Source organism: Pectinophora gossypiella, chromosome 13 (genome assembly GCF_024362695.1).
Source record: "Pectinophora gossypiella chromosome 13, ilPecGoss1.1, whole genome shotgun sequence".
Taxonomy (NCBI): Eukaryota; Metazoa; Arthropoda; class Insecta; order Lepidoptera; family Gelechiidae; genus Pectinophora; species Pectinophora gossypiella.
This window is the reverse complement of record NC_065416.1, coordinates 12,245,607-12,263,271: the sequence shown is the minus strand read 5'-3', so window position 1 is coordinate 12,263,271 and position 17,665 is coordinate 12,245,607. Positions and strand designations below refer to the sequence as shown.

At 37.2% G+C, this 17,665-nt stretch overlaps 2 protein-coding genes across 4 annotated transcripts in view; both read right to left on the bottom strand.

Annotated features, from left to right (window-relative positions):
• Positions 1–6,138, bottom strand: part of LOC126372090 (pre-mRNA-processing-splicing factor 8) — a 34,022-nt gene extending 27,884 nt beyond the window's left edge. Inside the window, exons 1-7 of the mRNA XM_050017629.1 lie at positions 6,019–6,138; positions 5,649–5,848; positions 3,565–4,453; positions 2,990–3,243; positions 2,415–2,577; positions 1,645–1,862; positions 478–704 (exon numbers count right to left, since the gene is read on the bottom strand). Of these exons, the coding sequence (XP_049873586.1) occupies positions 478–704; positions 1,645–1,862; positions 2,415–2,577; positions 2,990–3,243; positions 3,565–4,453; positions 5,649–5,835 (1,938 nt within the window). The 5' untranslated portion in view covers positions 5,836–5,848; positions 6,019–6,138. The remainder of the gene's footprint in view (positions 1–477; positions 705–1,644; positions 1,863–2,414; positions 2,578–2,989; positions 3,244–3,564; positions 4,454–5,648; positions 5,849–6,018) is intronic.
• Positions 6,139–6,983: 845 nt separating this feature from the next.
• On the bottom strand, positions 6,984–17,500 carry LOC126372095 (mutS protein homolog 4-like). Of its 3 annotated transcripts, XM_050017640.1 has the most exons (19): positions 17,168–17,500; positions 16,817–16,991; positions 16,265–16,425; positions 14,391–14,459; positions 13,540–13,688; positions 12,958–13,148; positions 12,549–12,670; positions 12,190–12,416; positions 11,818–12,012; positions 11,353–11,682; positions 11,173–11,276; positions 10,907–11,009; positions 10,525–10,641; positions 10,083–10,184; positions 9,482–9,595; positions 9,045–9,115; positions 8,706–8,843; positions 8,311–8,509; positions 6,984–8,025 (listed from the first exon to the last, which is right to left on the bottom strand). In XM_050017640.1, exons 1-19 carry the CDS (start codon positions 17,253–17,255, stop codon positions 7,003–7,005), a joined length of 3,678 nt encoding a protein of 1,225 aa, XP_049873597.1. In that variant the 5' UTR covers positions 17,256–17,500; the 3' UTR covers positions 6,984–7,002. The 3 variants fall into 3 exon arrangements, with proteins under 3 accessions (XP_049873597.1, XP_049873596.1, XP_049873599.1); XM_050017639.1 differs by having other exon boundaries at positions 12,190–12,670; XM_050017642.1 differs by lacking the exon at positions 8,706–8,843 and having other exon boundaries at positions 12,190–12,670.
• Positions 17,501–17,665: the final 165 nt, after the last annotated feature.

Genomic DNA, 17,665 nt, shown 5'->3' with positions numbered 1-17,665 from the left:
TTGTAAAGCTTCATCACTATTTAGGACTTGATGGCATACTCAGTTTAAAATCGTATATCCTGAGATATTTCCTTTGTTACGGCTGTAAGTAAGCCCCACATTCCTTCAAATATTAAAACTCCATTATTTTACGTTTATCGTCTATAAATCTGGGGCCTAACTGTGATATACCATAAGTATATCGTGCAATTAGGTGATTCGAGCCTGCAATGTCCTTACCAAATAAAGGACAGTCTCACAAAGTGATTTCGAAAATGTCCCTATCGGGAATCCGTTTTATTACTTATTTATTTATTTGCACATATCTTAAAATTGTATTTTCTTTTAATTGCTTTCATTTCTTTTTTCTCATATAGTTTAAATTTATTTTCATTCATTTGTGGTAGCTTGTAATTGGCCTATAGTTATTATTAAGTCACATATATATATTGTAAATATATGTAAATGTAAGAAAATAAAATAAAATTATATTCTTACCGTATTGAACCTGTAGTATATGAGATGTTTGAGATCCTTGCACATTCGGATCTGCCTCATGAGTTTGTATTTGTACCGGTACATTCCTGTCAGCTGGCCGACGTGTGCGAAGATATACTGGAGACCGTCGGCCAGTTGGAACGAGTCCACGTTGTTCAGTCGATACTGCACGTGTGAGTCCACGATGAGCTTTGTCAGGCGCAGGATCTCGCGGCAGAGATGGAATGCTGTGCGGGAAATTTAAAATGATTAATACATAATATAACGTAACATAAATAGCCCGGGAATTAAAAACTCTCAGCATGTTATAGCAAGCTACAGGTGTTATTCGAGCCCTACATTCCAACAGGGGATAAAACGATTAGTAGAAGGAAAAAGAACATAAATAGCATAACATGACATTGGCCCCGATTCCTGCAGACACCGCCTAATTTTATTTTAAGTTATATCCGTCATTGTCATATCCGTCGAAAAGGAAAGGACGGATGATTCACAGCTCTTAATTTTAGGAAGAATGAGTAAATGAATGAATAACCCGGGCGAATCAAATAGGTATGTCGCTGGTATGCAATCCGTCTGACGTGCTGTCTACTTACCTGTGTCGGGTTATTGACTGATGTAAAATTTTTAGACGGTTGTTTTAGATTTGTCCTTAAAATTGACGTGTGTTCCATAAATTTTATGCTTGTCGATTACCCGTCCTTTTCCTTTTCGGCGGATAAGAAAATGACAGATATAACTTAAAATAAAATTAGATGGTATTTACATGAATTAGCACCATTAACGACATATTACGATTTTACGATTATTGACATTATTGTGTGGCATTAACGAGATTATTGAATTGGGTTGTGTACTAGGTTCAAAATAAATTATGAAATTTAGATTACAAAATAACTGACACATCTAAAACTAACGAAAACCATTTTCTTTTTTCTATTTATCTTATTTATGAATTTTAAACAATAAAACCGTAATAATAAATCCGACAATTTATCACGTTTTTCTATGACGGCAGTGTGCTTTTTTCAAACAAATTCCATAGTAATTTCGTGTTTTGACGTTTAGTGAAAAGTAAGTGATTTGACTAGTTAGAAACTAGCTTATTCATTTGATTCTAAACACATTGTTTACTGCAGCAAATATCGTAATTCAATGTGTACTTACCATTACCGAACCGCGATTTCTTTCTCTCTTTCGTGGTGAGTGTCTTGACGGGCTTCAAGTTGAAGTTGTAGTCGAGATGCAAGTAGTTTAGGTTCTTGCGATGGATGAGCAGGTTCAGCATGTTGTAGCCTTGCCTGCAGACCTGCAGGCCAGCCTCCACCCAGTCCAGGGTCGTGGTTTGGAAGAACTTAGTTGACTTGAATGAGCGGAACAGGTATCTGGGTGGGAGATGCATAATAAGAGTGTCAGATTAGAATTGGCAGAGGACGCCATACCGGTTGCCGGTTGCGATTGCACACGGTTTGGCTGCGGCTAGCCGACTACCTACAGATCGGTATTATTGTGATACCTGCACTACACGCCTAGTATTATTTGTTAAGTCTGTTTCAGCTGATTGATATTTTTTTTTGTTTTGATGATGGATACAGTGAGGGATGAATGACCCCCATATCCAGTATCGATAACAAACGATAGACTATCAATATCGACAGTACGGTTTTTTACTTTAATGCTATCGAATGTAAAACTATCGATTTTTCGGTAAAAATAACACGCTCTTTATTATAAAAAGCCCACATAAATCCCTATTAGGTAGAGTCTAAATTGTTACAGCCACTCTTTCTACTTACTGGCTATGATAATCTAGGCTATAGCTCATGGATCATAGCCATAAATTGCCATTATTTTCTAGAAACATACAAGCCCAACTACATAAGTGATTATCATTGTAAATGTGTATGAAATCAATTATTCATTTCATTCCAACTCACCTTTTCTTCTGCGGCTTCGGCGGTCTGTGTTTCAAAGCGTTGAGTACATAGTACTTTAGTAGTTTTTGGTAGGAGACCCTGACTTTGACTGGCTGGCCGGGAGGGCAATGCTCCTTGTACCAAGTTTTCACTAGGGGCACGTCGATGGCGCGGCGCGTGCGTCCTTATGAAGGAAATATGGAATTAGCACTAAAAATCTATTTGAGTTACATTTGTTTTATTATTACTTTTTATTTTGCATTGTAAATTTTTCATTCTTATTTTTGTTGTAATGTAAATCATTGTTATATTTTACTTTATAAGTACAGAGTGCGACGGAAAATACCGCTTGATGTTAACTCAGAAAGATGGTCTGAATCATCCCCCTCATTATTTGTTACAATGTCACTAACAGCCTGTATATAGTTTTAAGTTGACTTCAAAGTCTTTAATAATTAAAATGTATTTTTTTATAGACCTTGTTGGTTGAACAAAATCAGATAATGCAAACTATAATGCCCTGCTATGCACATTTTTTTTTTAAATCTAAATAGCAATCCTGACTGCCAAAGACATCCATTGTAAAATATGCTTACCAGATCTCATATTGAAGGGCCTAGGCGCCCACAAGAGCGCAATACCATTCGCAGTATTGTCCGTGTACAGGGCAGTCTCCTGCAGGAATGGTGACACCTCTTCGGGAAGAACAAAGTCTTCTTCCTCCGGCAGAGGGTCTTGGCTGGACTTGATGGAATGTCGGTGAGATATCGGGTTGATGAGGGGGTCGAAGTAGAAGGCCGGCAGGTCAGGGTCTTCGGTCTTGATGTACACGACGTTTGGGGTGTGATACCTGGTAAAGGCAAGATAAAGGTAAACAAAATTGGGACTAAAAATTGGGACTTAGAAGAAGATTGGGACTAGGTATAAAAATCAAATTTTTTACCCAATTGCGTCGAAGAAAAAGGAAGGTTATGCGTTTGACAGCGAATTTTCATAATTTAGTTTTGTTCAGAAAATTACAAGACTGTTTGTCAATGAAACAATGATATAAGATGATTTAACAATGGTTTAGTAAGTAGCCATTTTTACTCCACATTACAGTTTAACATTAATTATCATATTAACATGGACATTTGTTTAAATATTATTGAGCAAAATAATAGCAGCTTACCAAGACAGTTGAACAAAATGCGGCAGATTGTTGTACAGGTAGGGGAAAGCAATCCTGTACTCTGTCCGGATTGGCTGTCTGATGATGATCTTGTTGATGTCATTGAACTCATTCCAGTCTTCATCCCCCGCTGAATTGTCTTTCACAAGAGGCTCAAACTTTGGCCCTCCAGGTATAGCCATGTTCAGAGCTTTAGCCGTGAAGAAACTCTTCGAGTCAAACAAGTAGAAATAGTTATCATCTACCAGATCTGTCAACAGCTGATTGGCGAGGCGGTACAAAGTCGCCATCTGTGGTAATGTCAAGTTCCATTTCCTGTATGTTGATCCATTGACATGCTTCGTACCTAAGAGAGGCTTGTGGTCATAAAACCAGTTGGCAACTGCGGCGTCTTCTTCAGGGTCCATCTCAATTTGGATAGGTTCCAATGGTTCCACGTCTAGAATGTTATCAGCATAGTCGAGAGGAGGTTCCTCATCGTCGAATGGTGGGAACCTCATACGTTTGAAGTGGCGACGGTCGCGCTTTTCACGACGCATCATGATCCACATTGTTCCCCACTGGGCAATGTAGACCGGCTCGATCACCCACGGGATCTCGTTCACAAACGTAATAGCACCAGTGATGTGGTATAGTACTTTGACATCTCTAATCTGTTCCCAGGGCATGGGCATGTTTTCTAAAAGCTTCATGACAGCATGAGGCATGTACTTCAACGCTCCAAGGTAGACTCGTTTGTCGTGTCTGTACTTGCGACTCGTCATATCGCCATGGTCTCTGATGATCTTCCGAATGTGTTCTGGTGGCATGTCCTCTTTCTGAGCGTCGACGAAGCCGAATTTGCGCTTTTCGGCAAAACGTTTCGATTGGATTTGAAGCCATTTTTGGGCTGTACAAAAAGACAAAATAATTTAGTTTTAATGAAATCTTTATTAAATGGCTGGCCACATCATAAAGTGACCAATTCTACAAACTAGCTACAACATTCTACATACATATAAATCTTTATTGTACACATTTTGACAAAAGAAATAAAAAAAGACAGGCTTATCTCTTAGGCAACCACATTACACATTTTTAGACCATAATATCTAAATGTAATATAATTTCAATTATTAAAAAACAACTTAAAGATACCCAAGCAAACATCTCCCAAGCATTATCCTGTGTTTCACATGGTCCACTAACCTAACCCTGAAGCCCACCTGATCTTCTAATCCAATATCTAACTAAACATATTTTGTATGCAATATTAGCACTCTCCAAATTATCTCGACTTGGAAAATTATATCCATTGCATCTTTACACTGCTAATGTACCCCTTTGAGAAATGTCTTCTGTTTAGTCTCACAAGAGAAGCATTGACCATTGGGGTAATATTGTAGTTATCAAAAAAAGAATAAAATGAAAACAAAAGATCTTGAGAAGTAGAAATGTTATTTGAACCCTACATCCCAACAGGGGATAATAGGATTAGAAAAAGAAGAAGAGATTGGAGAGCTATAACTGTTTACACTCATTCATTACTATCATTATTCAGTATCAGGGTGGGATTAATAAATCAATCTCAGCTGAGACTGCCCTCAAGATGATGCTCAAGTTCCTGTTTTTATATAGGAACTGTCACATTGAGATGATCATGAGGGCAGTCTGAGGGCAGTTTATTAATACCACCCTCAAGAGTTGTGTCCTTGGAGCAAGTAAACTTATAGTAAAAGTTATTTATTCAACATAATTATCTCTCAAAAGCATTTTTTATCATCTTCTACAGTAGAAATATGGTGCCAAAATAGGTTATTTCTGTTGAATAACTTCACAACCAAACAACAAACTGAATGATACCACCTACTACTATGTATTAGTCAATGTTACAAAAACTAATTTGCCAAGTATTTTCATGATTCTATTTGTACATGGACGGCTTCCCTTTAATATTCCTAAATAGTTTTTGTACAGTTATTCACTTATATTACTGATTTATTAACTCCGCTATATAAAATGATAGCTACTAAACCAAGCATTGATACAATGCATCACATATACATAACCTACAAAAAGTATAAAACAATTTAATATTTATGTACCTTTTTCCTTGATCTTCTCTTCAGGTATATGGTGCGGTTTGGGGGGCTGAGCCGGGGGCACCGGTGGCGCAGCGGCAGCCGCGGCGGCGTGGGCCTGTAGGGCCGCTTGTTGTGCCGCCGCCAGTTGCTGCTGCGCCATCATGGTGGCCCAGGGATTGGGCCCCAGCAGGTACGGCGGCAGCGACATGGCTGACCGCCTTCTACAAAACAATCCCCATTACTTCACAACACAAAACAGCTAATTTTTTGAAGAAAAAAACCGATTTCTCCTAAAACAAAATGTAGGCGACACACGAAGACAAGCATGGTAAGTAAATAAGACGCCGGTTATGAACAACTACAAAACGGCAATAACATTTTTAATACTTACTGTGTCTATTTCCCTATGAAATTGTTGAAATACACAAATCACACATCAAAAATGAACTCATTGAGCAAAATTACACAAATAACGCAAAAACCGCAAACGTTCGATTGTCGGCCATTTGGAATTTTATATTTGTTGTCTGTGGCTGTTTGTGTTTGTTTGTGTCTATGATTCCAATGTTGATTACACCAACACCACCACCACCGGTCTTACAAACGGATTGATCGATTGATCAATCAAGTTTTAGAGCGACAAAATTAAATCATAATGACAACAGTGGTACCTATTAAAATTGTATTAAAAATATTAAAATAATTATAATAATCAAGTTTTCAAGCAATACAATTTCTTAATTTGTACATAATTGGCTATTATGACCCCATGTTGCTCTATGCATATTAGCCATAAAATAATAAATAAAGAAAAATAAATCTTTTTCCATAAACAACGGTCGCTTTTATAACGGCCAGTTTCAAATAAAAAAAATATGAAGTACAATCTTTTTTTAAACTCACGCCCTAGTTACCACCGGGGTAAGCAGAGACTATAGAATTCCATTTGCATCGACCCTGACACAAAGGGATAAAATAAAGGAAGGATAGAATTATCGTTTACTATTCAAAAATAAATTAACATGGAGCAGTCAGCAAAATGCCAGACAAGTGATGTTGTAATAGTAAAAGTAGACCCTATTATTTTCAGTGCAGTGAATAGTGATAAAATCATTTTAGTTAGGTAGGTTTGTACCTAGGTACCTATCTACAACAGTACAAAATATTGTTGCGCCTTGCATGTGTCATTATGAAATGTGGACATGGAGATTAGTGGAGTTGCGCATTTGTGAACAAGTATTTCCATTCCTTTTTATAATAAAGTGGTAACTTTTTTTATGGCAAATATAGGTATAAGTAAGTCATAATACTAAGCATAATGCTAGAAAGAAACAAAAAATTAGACTCGGCTCAGTATCTATTTCAGTTTACTTTATTAATCTTGAAACTCTACTGGAGGTGTAAGAATAATATTTTCTACGCTCAATTCCTCACTATTAATTTCTTTATGAATTTCATTTATAGTTTCCACCATTAATTCTTCATCTATCGATATATCATCTTCGCTCTTTTCTAAATCCATACTTTGTTCTTCTACTGAATATTCTTCAATAACTTGCGTCAAAGCGTCTGCAATATCGGAATCGTCACTCAAATCAAAATTTTCATTACGTTTGCCATTAACAGACTCTGCTGTATAAGTGATTTCGTCTTTGCTATTAACGTTGTCTATATCAACATTTATATGAATATTGTTATTACAATCGCTGATATTAACTGAACAAAGAGCTTCTTCAACTACTTCTCTTGGTAACTCTTTGTTGTCTGAACTATCAATCGTTTTCTCTACCAACTCGTTTTGTTCAACTTCTTCATTGTAATTGTTCATTAAAGTCGTCAATAGCTCATTTGACGATTTCACTGAAGTAAAAATGTTATTATTTGAATGAGAAGTTTCATAGTTTTCAGCATCGTCAGACGTAGTAGAGTATATTACGGTAGGTTTATGATTTGGTGTTTTATTACAATTCTTGAATGGCGGCTGAAACGGTTGCCTAAGTTTTGTCATACTTCTAATTTCATTAGAACTTGAGGTTCCATTATTAGGATCTGATGGGCTGCAAATGACGTTAGAACTTCTAACTGTCGTCTCAACATTTCCAGTATTCTTTTCTTCACAAAGTCCTTCTCTACATACAATTGCAACGTTAGAAATACCACTTTGTCTTGAATTCGCAATAGAAGAATAATTAACACTACTGTCTGTTCTGATATTTATTCTACTTCTTTGTACTTTCAGTCTTTCTATAAGTAAAGGGTGCTCTTCCTTGAATTTTCGTAGCTTCGCTTTGATAACATCTTCAGCGTTGTCGTGTTTTCTAGATTCTTGTCTGATTTCAGCGTTTAGCTTGTACAAAACGTGTTCATCATTGATCTCAACTGTGTTCATTTCTTGAGGCTGTAAAAACAATAAAGGTTTACATTCATTGAGATGAACACACTGACAACCTACATAAGATGTCAGCCCTAATACAATAAACTTCATTTCATTAAAAAATAGACTAAGTGCAGAGAGACGGAGAAGGAGAAGAGTAAGGTTCAGTGGCAGTCTTTGGAGTAATATTTTATACTTAGCAGTCAACGTTAAGTAACGCCGTTGTTAATGCTATGCTAGCTTTTAGGCAATGAAATACGAACTCCGCACTTTTCGTGGTTATGAATAGTGCATCTAACACGTACTTACCTTTCTATTTTGAACAATAAGCTCAGCTAGTTCCCTTGCCAGTTTCACAGTGTCTTCGGGCAGGTTAGTTTTCTCGGCTAAAGCTAATCCGTAGTGTTCTATTTCAGTAGCCCCTGCGTCAATCTTATGTTGGTAAACCAGCCTCTTTTGTAAATTTTGTGTTTCTGGTATTTCTTCTTCTGTGACTGCGGTATGAAGACTATTCAAAAACATTTAGAATTAATATAAAAAAGTAAAACTTCCTCCAACTATAGGGGTCAGCCCTAAGCGTTTGTTAAAAAATGTGTTATCAGTTCTGCTTGTGGCTTTGTCATACGCATTTGGGAGGATAAGTACTTAAAAGTATACAAGATTAATATCGTATAATCTTCAAAAAGTTAGTATCTTCGACATACTTAACAACGTTGAAGTATAAATCCTGTAATCTCGTCAGGTACATGAAATGTGTTGTGAAGAAAACAAACGCGTCGCTTATTAGCAATTCTTCACATATAGCCCACGCTATACTCGTCCCTTCTTCAGTACACGTCCCTCTACAAAAAGATACCTAATGAGTTGTGTCAAAACCTTTTCTTAGCAAGATTTATGAAATTACAGTAAGCAATAAGGTTGTCAGTACAGAGTAGTACATAGTCCTGTTAGTAGTTTAATTTGTATTTTTCGGGGTATCGGAGGTATGACCCGCTAAAATGTACGCTTGAGATACTAAAAACCTATTTTTGTCTAGTACCTACCTACAGAGTTCATCGATGATCACTAAGCTTGATTTCGTTAGACCTGTCATTATGTGTTGCATTTCTTTCATCTGAAATAGCAAAAGTCTCGACTATAATATTTTCCGTTGCTTTAATTTTTATTGAGGAACTGTACGATAATAATAATTTGTCAAGGAATTATATCATCTGGCTGGTCCAATGTGCAAAGGTTCGAGTTTCATAGACATTTATTATTTTACAGAATTTCTTCTTTCGATTGTGATACCAATGATCAACCTCATCAACCGTAAAGTTAAAAGGTTAAAGGCAAAAATATTTGTACACCTAGTCCAAACTAACGTAAAATTGTTAATAAAGTTTATAAAGTTATAATCTGTGTCAATGATATACAAATCCCCGTGTCGATTAGTCGCCCATGTTAATTTATTTTTTATGGAAAAATATTACTTACTTACCTCAAAAACATAAGTCGAAGCATTTAGTTCTACACTGTCGTTGAAACCGATTCTTGAAAATATACGATCGCATAATCTTAAAACAGCATTTGTAGCGGGCACGAAACAGCCCAACTGAAAAATATTACCTATCATTAAAAGGAAAATTTTACTATCGTGTAGAAACGTGTTAAGTATAGACTTATGGGTATAGCAGAGATCAAGAAGAGTAGGTACAATACATAGCAATATTACTAATCACAATAGAATACAAAATCCTACCTATTACAGAGTTAGACATTATCATTATCTGTAAATCCGGCTCGCGTGCAATGTGCAGACAGAGGGTCGGGAGTTAGCAATAACATTGACCCTTATTAATTAATATTACATAATACTGATGAATATTGTGTGTACATACAATCATTTATTCCATACAACATTCATCCATCTGCTTGTAAAGGTAAGACACAATTTAAGGTTTGAGGTAGTAAGGTTTAAGGTCCAATGACCTTTAAAAAACCGGGTGTTACGAGGATTTCTATGATTTTCAGGATTTCTATCAATTCGTGTATAATTAGCAGCATTCGAGCATCCTCAATGGGAACTTGTTGATGCGTACCTGAGCCATTATCTGCATTACAGCAATTTGTTTTATATAAATGCTTTTTCCGCCCATATTTGGTCCTGTTATTATTGTGAAGTTCTGTTCTGGACTTGCGAACTGAAATATCGAACACAGAGTAGAGACTATGTTACTAAAATAATAGATTTAAACTCCTGTACCAGTACGCAGGAGGATCTGATGAGCGCTGCAGATAGCGCCATACTTGTTGCCAAGTTTTGGGCCGATACAATTTAGTTTGCCATCGACACGATAAGAAGAAGAAGAAGATTTAAACTGCACTGGACAAAAAGAAATGGAGGAGATTGAAGAAGTCCTACGGACTACAGAAGGATAACAATTACTAGCGCAAATCTAAAGAACTAAACAAAAGAAGTATAGAAGAAACATCATAGAAATAATATGGTCATAAAACCTCAATTCTCAAATTTGGACTTACAATGTCATTTGGTACCGGCATGACCTGGCTGTTGTAGTCTAGAAGCGGATGCACGCTGTTTCTGATTTCCAAGTACGTGCCAAATTCTGGTCTGATATAAGACCCCACCGAACTTGCCTGTAAATAATAAAAAAAAACAATTGCTTATTGAAACTGCTTTACGAATTGGTCTTGTTAAACCGAATGGTGCACTTTATAATCTTTAAACTTTTATGATAAACTACTTTAACAAAACTGCAATACCACCTCCACAAGCCCACACAGTTATGTCAGTTCTTGATCGTACAGAAACCGATACATACGAAGTTGATAGTATTGTTAAAAACATTGATGTATAATATGTTAACTACTACTTATAGTGAGTTGAAAAAGATAAACATACTTGCGCCATAGCCAAAAGTATGTCTAGTTCAGCAACATTTTCACAAAGCTTGTAAAGACTTGACATAAACGGGCGAAGTTCTTTTAGTAAACTTGATATCACGCTGGAATGTAAAAAGTTAATAACGTACGAAACAATTTTGACAACAACAACAAATAGTAGTAGCAGTAGTATTTATAACAACACTTATCAATATTACAGAATGAAATATATACAGCAACGGCAATTTGTAGTTTCTATGTTAGTTCAACAGTTTGCAAACTTACATATTGCTCATTTTCTGAATTTCGTTCAGAGATTCCTTAGCTTGTTGGTCAAGAACTACTAATTCTTCTGTTGTCATCGACACACTTGCTCCACTGTTGTGAACCTATAAAATTTCAAAACATTTTGCGTCTATTTTAGGATCCAGTGCAGACATTACTAATTGTTAACTTGAAAACTACCTGTATAAAAACTGGTGGCAAATCTTCGACGTTGAAACTCCTCCTATTCTTTGGAGCAATTGACATTACGATATGAAATCCTTTCATCACGTTTTGGTTCAACCTGATTGGAATATCATAAGTCTCACTCAATTGCTCTACAATTTTCTGTATATCATCTATTAGTTCCGAATATGTTCTTCTAGCTACATCTAGCAGGCCGTTAATATCGGGTTTGACAGCGAAGCACCGTTGTAGGCTACCCATAGCTCCTCGCTCGAGGTGAGCATCATCTTGAATAATTGTTTTGATACGTTCTGCTATTTCATTATAATGCGGGTTTTCGAAATCCTGATTTTAAAGAAAATTGAGATGTACATATTTCGGAAACGATCAACTTTATAGTTTTGGAATCATTGGAATAAATCGTATTGGTGTTTGGAGCATATAACTATTTTAATAAGTAAACGATTATTATAATCTCACCATTTTTATTTTTCTTAACCTTCCACTTTCAGCGACATTGAGCGCTTCAATTAGTTTCGGAACCATCTCCATGGTCGTTTTTAATAATAGTGTTTGATTCAATTGAGCTTCTCCTACTTTGTCCATGTTTTGATTCTGAGAGTCCATGCATAGGAACAAAATCTTATCAACATCAGCTAGTTTTTTGACAACATCCTAGAAAAAACCAAAACCTATGACATGATAACTAACTGGAGTTCCAATTTTAAAAGAGTTGAGTATTTTCGTTTCAAGAGGTATTCTTGAGTCACAAAATATGAGAGGCTTTCCATTCGAAAATAATATTCAGGCATCTTTTCAAGCATTAAAACTAAAGAGTTCATGTGGAATTACCTGCAAGCTAGTCATCAGTCCCTCATCATTTTCAATCAAATCTTGTAAGGCATCGAGTCTGCCTTCGATAAACTCCTTATTACAGGAAGGTTGAAGAATAGCTGCGCGAAGAGCTCTTATACCGCCGACTGTATAGGTTGGTCCCAGAACACCTAGTAGGCAACAGGTAGATCCCGCAGACGGTACTAGAGGCTGAACTAACTCTAGCTGAGTGGCAGTTCCTACATCTAATAAGGAAAATAAATGAATTATTGGAGTACCTATATGTATTGGCATAAAAGTGCCTTTTCGTTCTGCAACAAAAACAAATCTTTCCACAACTAGGCTGCAACATACACGGACCAACCAAAATACCTTACCGATGACCATGGTGTCTTCAGAAGAATGATATTCAATTTTCAAAGATTCTCGTGCGAATACAATGCACTGAATGTACTCCACGTATTTCAGGACTGCTGCTGCCGCTGTTACTGCATAAAACCTTAAAGTTTTAGAGTTTTTGTTAATTAGGTAGGTTATCATTATCACCAACAAAAGTGCTACTACTACCTGCCGGCGCGGCCTTGTTGTGTGTATACTTTACCTACCGAAGAGAGTATGAGGCAAGATTAATATTATTGCAGATATACTGACCTATGCGCTTAACTAAGACGGAACTAGAGATACCTTACATTTTTATACATAATATAGTATAATTTACTTATAAAAATGGGTAATGTTTGAGCATGTACCATTATTAAATCCTTTGTCGTCCAAAATTATACTTACTTGTGCAGAACTTGAAGGTAAACACCACTATATTGTGGAGCGCAAAGGGTCTGTATTTGCTGGCGTCCAGCCGCATCATTGAAGTGGCGTCTTTGCACCGTGGTTAGGTTGACCAGTGGATAATGATCTCTGATCAGTTGGTACAACTGGTTCGGTTGCACTCCTTCACAGAATGTGTGGGGCACTATTATCTGTAGAATAGGAATTGGAATGTTTAACGTCTACAAGCAAATACGTATCTATTACCTTCCGCGGAAAACTATTTTTGATTTAAACTTATTAAAAAAGAGACAGGCCTGTTTGACCACTTGCTGATAACTGTCTAAGAGTCTATTCAAAACTATCTGGCAGATAAGAAATCTGGCTTATCGGCCTACAAAGGAAAGATATTCTCAACCGAAACTGAGGCGAGGTTTCATCAATCCTACCTGGGTTAAGTGCACTCGCTTCCCTTGGGGAGCCTTCAGCACTCCCCTTTGTCCACCCAAGTAGTAAATGCCATCGAGACAACAAGTCACTGTAAAATACCTGTCCGGCGCACATGGACAGGAAGTGGTGAAACAGGCCCTAATAGTTGCGCACCTCAACAGGATTGAAGTAGTTGATCTTAGTCAGCGTATGAACGTATAGGAGGGTATCACTAAATTGGCACAGCACAAGGTGTGGTTGACGAAGATCTACTGCAGCCATGCCTATCTCCCCGCGAGCCATGCCGCGCCCTTCAGATATAGCTGAAAATGGGTATTATTTCAAAAATAGCTTTAGCTAGCAGTCAATTACATTCAAGGGGTATATTAACATACTAAATCGTCCATAAGCTACTGTTTTCTATCCCATATATCTTCATTCGCATTTTTATCTTTGATGCTATTTTTCTACGGCCTCTAGCGATAGGACACTACGCAATATTAGCAATAATACACAACATATGATGTACGTACCAAACAAACAGGTAGGTAGATACATCAACCTCTAATGATTAGATCAATATACGTATTAGGTATTGCTTTAATTGCTATTATCAGATATTAATGGGCAATGCAATGATCTGATTTCGGTAGATAGGTACTGTCATCATGAGGACATTACGTAGATATATCCTGATGATCCTCTGGGTTGGCTGGAAGAGATCTCTCTTAGAGATAAGTCCACCCTTGTAAACGTCCATTTCTTGTTTGTGATGTAACTAGTTGTTAAGTGCAATAAAGTATATTATTATGCACGGGTCATATAAAATAAGTAGGTATATTAGTCAGTTCATGGGCGAATCCAGGGGTGGTCATGGGGTAATGACCTGCCCCTGGACGACAGGTTGGGTCATGGGTAACCACTGCAATTTTATCTAATTCTCAACGGAGATAGGTTGTCTGCGACCTGGTGAATGACATAAAAGCTGGATCCGTTCCTGAGTTAGTTCTTCTTCGATTACCTACCTAAAATGACGCTGGCTTCTAACGCTGAAGTACTCGTCGAACGTCCAGATCTTGTACCACTATGCCCACCTGAAAATAAGCAGATGTTAATTTTTTTTATTTGTCTGAAAACGTAATTGATTCATGATGATTAGAGGTTATCGTAATAGGTTTTCGATGTAACCAATGCTGCTTGTTATTATTTTGAAGGTTTTATCTTATAAGTAGATATCAACCTGTACCCTGTTGATCAAAAGTCAAGTGGACGTCCAATGTGTTGCCTATTTATATTACGTACCTACTTATATTAAATACGGAATGTATGATCCATAACATCAACGATGGATTATGTTATGGACCATCGTGTTGCTTCACTGAAATTGGTACTCAGTTTCAAGCTAAGTTAAATCGACAGCTGTTAGAACAATACGTTTTACCTCATCCTAATTATTAGTCTCTTTCGCACTAGGCTCTCTCTCGCCTCGACATATGTTACCCGTCACTCTCTACTGTGAGAGAGTGACTGCACAGAAAGAGACAGATGATCTCTGTCGCGGCGAGAAAGAGTCACGTGCTTACGGTGCTAAGCCGCTGTTCTTCTAAAAATAATCGACCAAACCAGATACGGAATATCTACGCCACAGGCAGAATTGACAATAGGGAGGTTAAAAACGCCACATCAAAACAAGTATCTATTGCTATTTGACATTTGTTTGCATTGCGCACTAACTTTTATATGCGCAAATGTCAAATTGCAATATTGCTTTCTAGATGAATTGCTTCGATGTGGCCATTTTAACCCCCCAGGTACTTAAAGTTACAAAAATAAAATATTTCGCTTCCGTTGATCAGGGAAATCCCGTTCCGAACTATGTAAATAAGTAATAGACAGTATAAATTATATAAATTATAAGTAATTGGGTAGGCATTTTAGTTTATTAATAAAATATGGAAATTCCGAAGCAAGTTGCAATCTACTGAGAGTAAATTAAGGTATATTCCCGTTTCAAATATCAGGGTGATTTACCTACCTCAGTGTAGTGCCTATTCTTATAGGCCTGTCATCATGCAATGTTATCGCAGGTCATAACGCTTTAATAAGGCCGTTTTTCTAAAAAGTAAGCCCTCAGCGAGAATTGACGAGAGAGTAGATACTCGTTCGATATTATACATTCGCCATAGCATTTAGCATCTAAAGCCCTTTCCTAACAGTTGGTACGGTAGGTAACATATGCGGTACCGAAAACTTGTTCTGGAATCCAGCCTCATCAACCCAGGTGTCAGGGTTATGATTGAGCCGCCAAAAGCGCCAAACATGGCTCATATGTAACGATTACTCACTTAGATCAGTAAATAGTAACCGACACATAATGGGCCATCTTAGAGTCTAAATGCGAAAAACAGAGCCCACTAACATAACATAACATAAGTATAATAGTAACTGAGACCAACGGCTTAACGTGCCTACCGAAGCACGGACCATCTTACTTTCGGACAGTCAGGTGATCAGCCTGTAATGTCCTAACCAAACTAGGGATCACAAAGTGATTTTTGTGGTATGTCCCCACCGGGTTTCGAACCCGGGGTCTCCGGATCGTGAGTCCAACGCTCAACCATTGGAACATAGAGAAAACTTACCGAACGCCTATAAGTATTCTAATGAACGATTTCTTAAATGTGCGGGAGCGGAGCGGGATAGTATACCGTGTCGTCTCGTCGAGTTAATGCAGCGCAGCGCACGCGCCTTTTCTTGTATTTTGTTTTATTATTGCAGGTGCAGTAAGATTGAAAGGCTAGAATATAGGTACGGATAGGAAAAGAAGCAAATTGATGCTGGCCGCCGCTACCGCACCACAAGCCAGGGCTTAGGATAGAAACAGAATGCAACATCTCACCTCTGCTGCTACTACTGATGTATCTCAAAGCCGTCGGCCGGTTCCTCGGAGTGCAGTAGTCAAAGGAGGTGTCAACCGCAGCTGAATCGCTTGCCAGTATCTTCGGGCGCGGCCCGCTTGATGACGACTCCGGTTTCGTCGAGTTCGAATTGTGTATTATTCTTGGCAAGTAATATGTAGGTATATTTAACAACAACATGAACAGCCTTACGTCCCTTTGCTGGACACAGACCTCCCCTCAATGAACTGGAGGGGGTATATTTATGAGACTTATAAATAAAATACCTAGGCCATCATTTTAAAAAGAACTACCGATAATACTTAGGTTATAGTCTTCATATATACATTATGATACAAGTATTATAATGAATGACCACTTCCACCAATCCTATTTCCCATGTCTATAATGTAGACGTTAAAAAGACCTTATTATCTCTGTTTTGTGGGTGATAAAGTTGGTGTAATATGTATTTTATGAGACAGGTAAACAGATAATAATTTTGATGAGACCATTGCAGCTACTTTTGTTGGCTAATAAAAATAGGAACTTACTTTCGCTTAGCGCTACGTGGTGGCCCAAGAGGGGGACCCATAGTACATGTTTTATTGCCTCTTGAAGTTGAAGGCTCATTTTTGTTGAATTGATATCGTGGTCCACTATTTGTAGAACGATTAATATTTGATATGTTGTAGGGAACAATAGGTAGCAACGATGCACCTCGTATACCTACAATTATTGATTTATTAGTACCTATTTATTTAGTAGGTACTTACAGGAGGTACAGATAATATTTAATCATTATTTTGTGACAACAAAACTCAATTGATTATTAAAGTAATTGATAGGCGATAGGTGGCATGCATAAAATCAATACGATATGTGTATGGATATGTAGCACTTACCCACCGAAGCATCCTTCCTTACTAATTCATTTCTTAGTTTTGATGGTGCTTTAACATTAGAATGTTTTTCTCTCTGAACTACATTCATTTTAATGGATTGAGTCTCAAATACTCATATCGTACTTTATGACATTAAGGTATAATATTTTGATAATGACAATAATACATTTAATAATTTTAATTCGCAAACTTTTAGCGCCAAAAAGGAATGACTGACTAGTATGTGGCTATTTACGGAGATAGTTGCAAGCTGTATCCTTCCGTAATCCGTGTCCTTGGGAACCTGGCCAAGAATAAAAATGTAGAAATTGTATGTAAAACTACTTCATCATATAGCTGTAGCTACCGCAAATTGCCCTATTTTTTATTATATTCAAAATCATCAATCAATTCCTGTTTTTTTCTCCATACCATCCTTTTTTTTTTTTTTGGTTTGGTTTTCCCCGAAGGGTAAGGCAAAGGGAACTATGCCCATACAGCCATGTCTGACGTATTTTT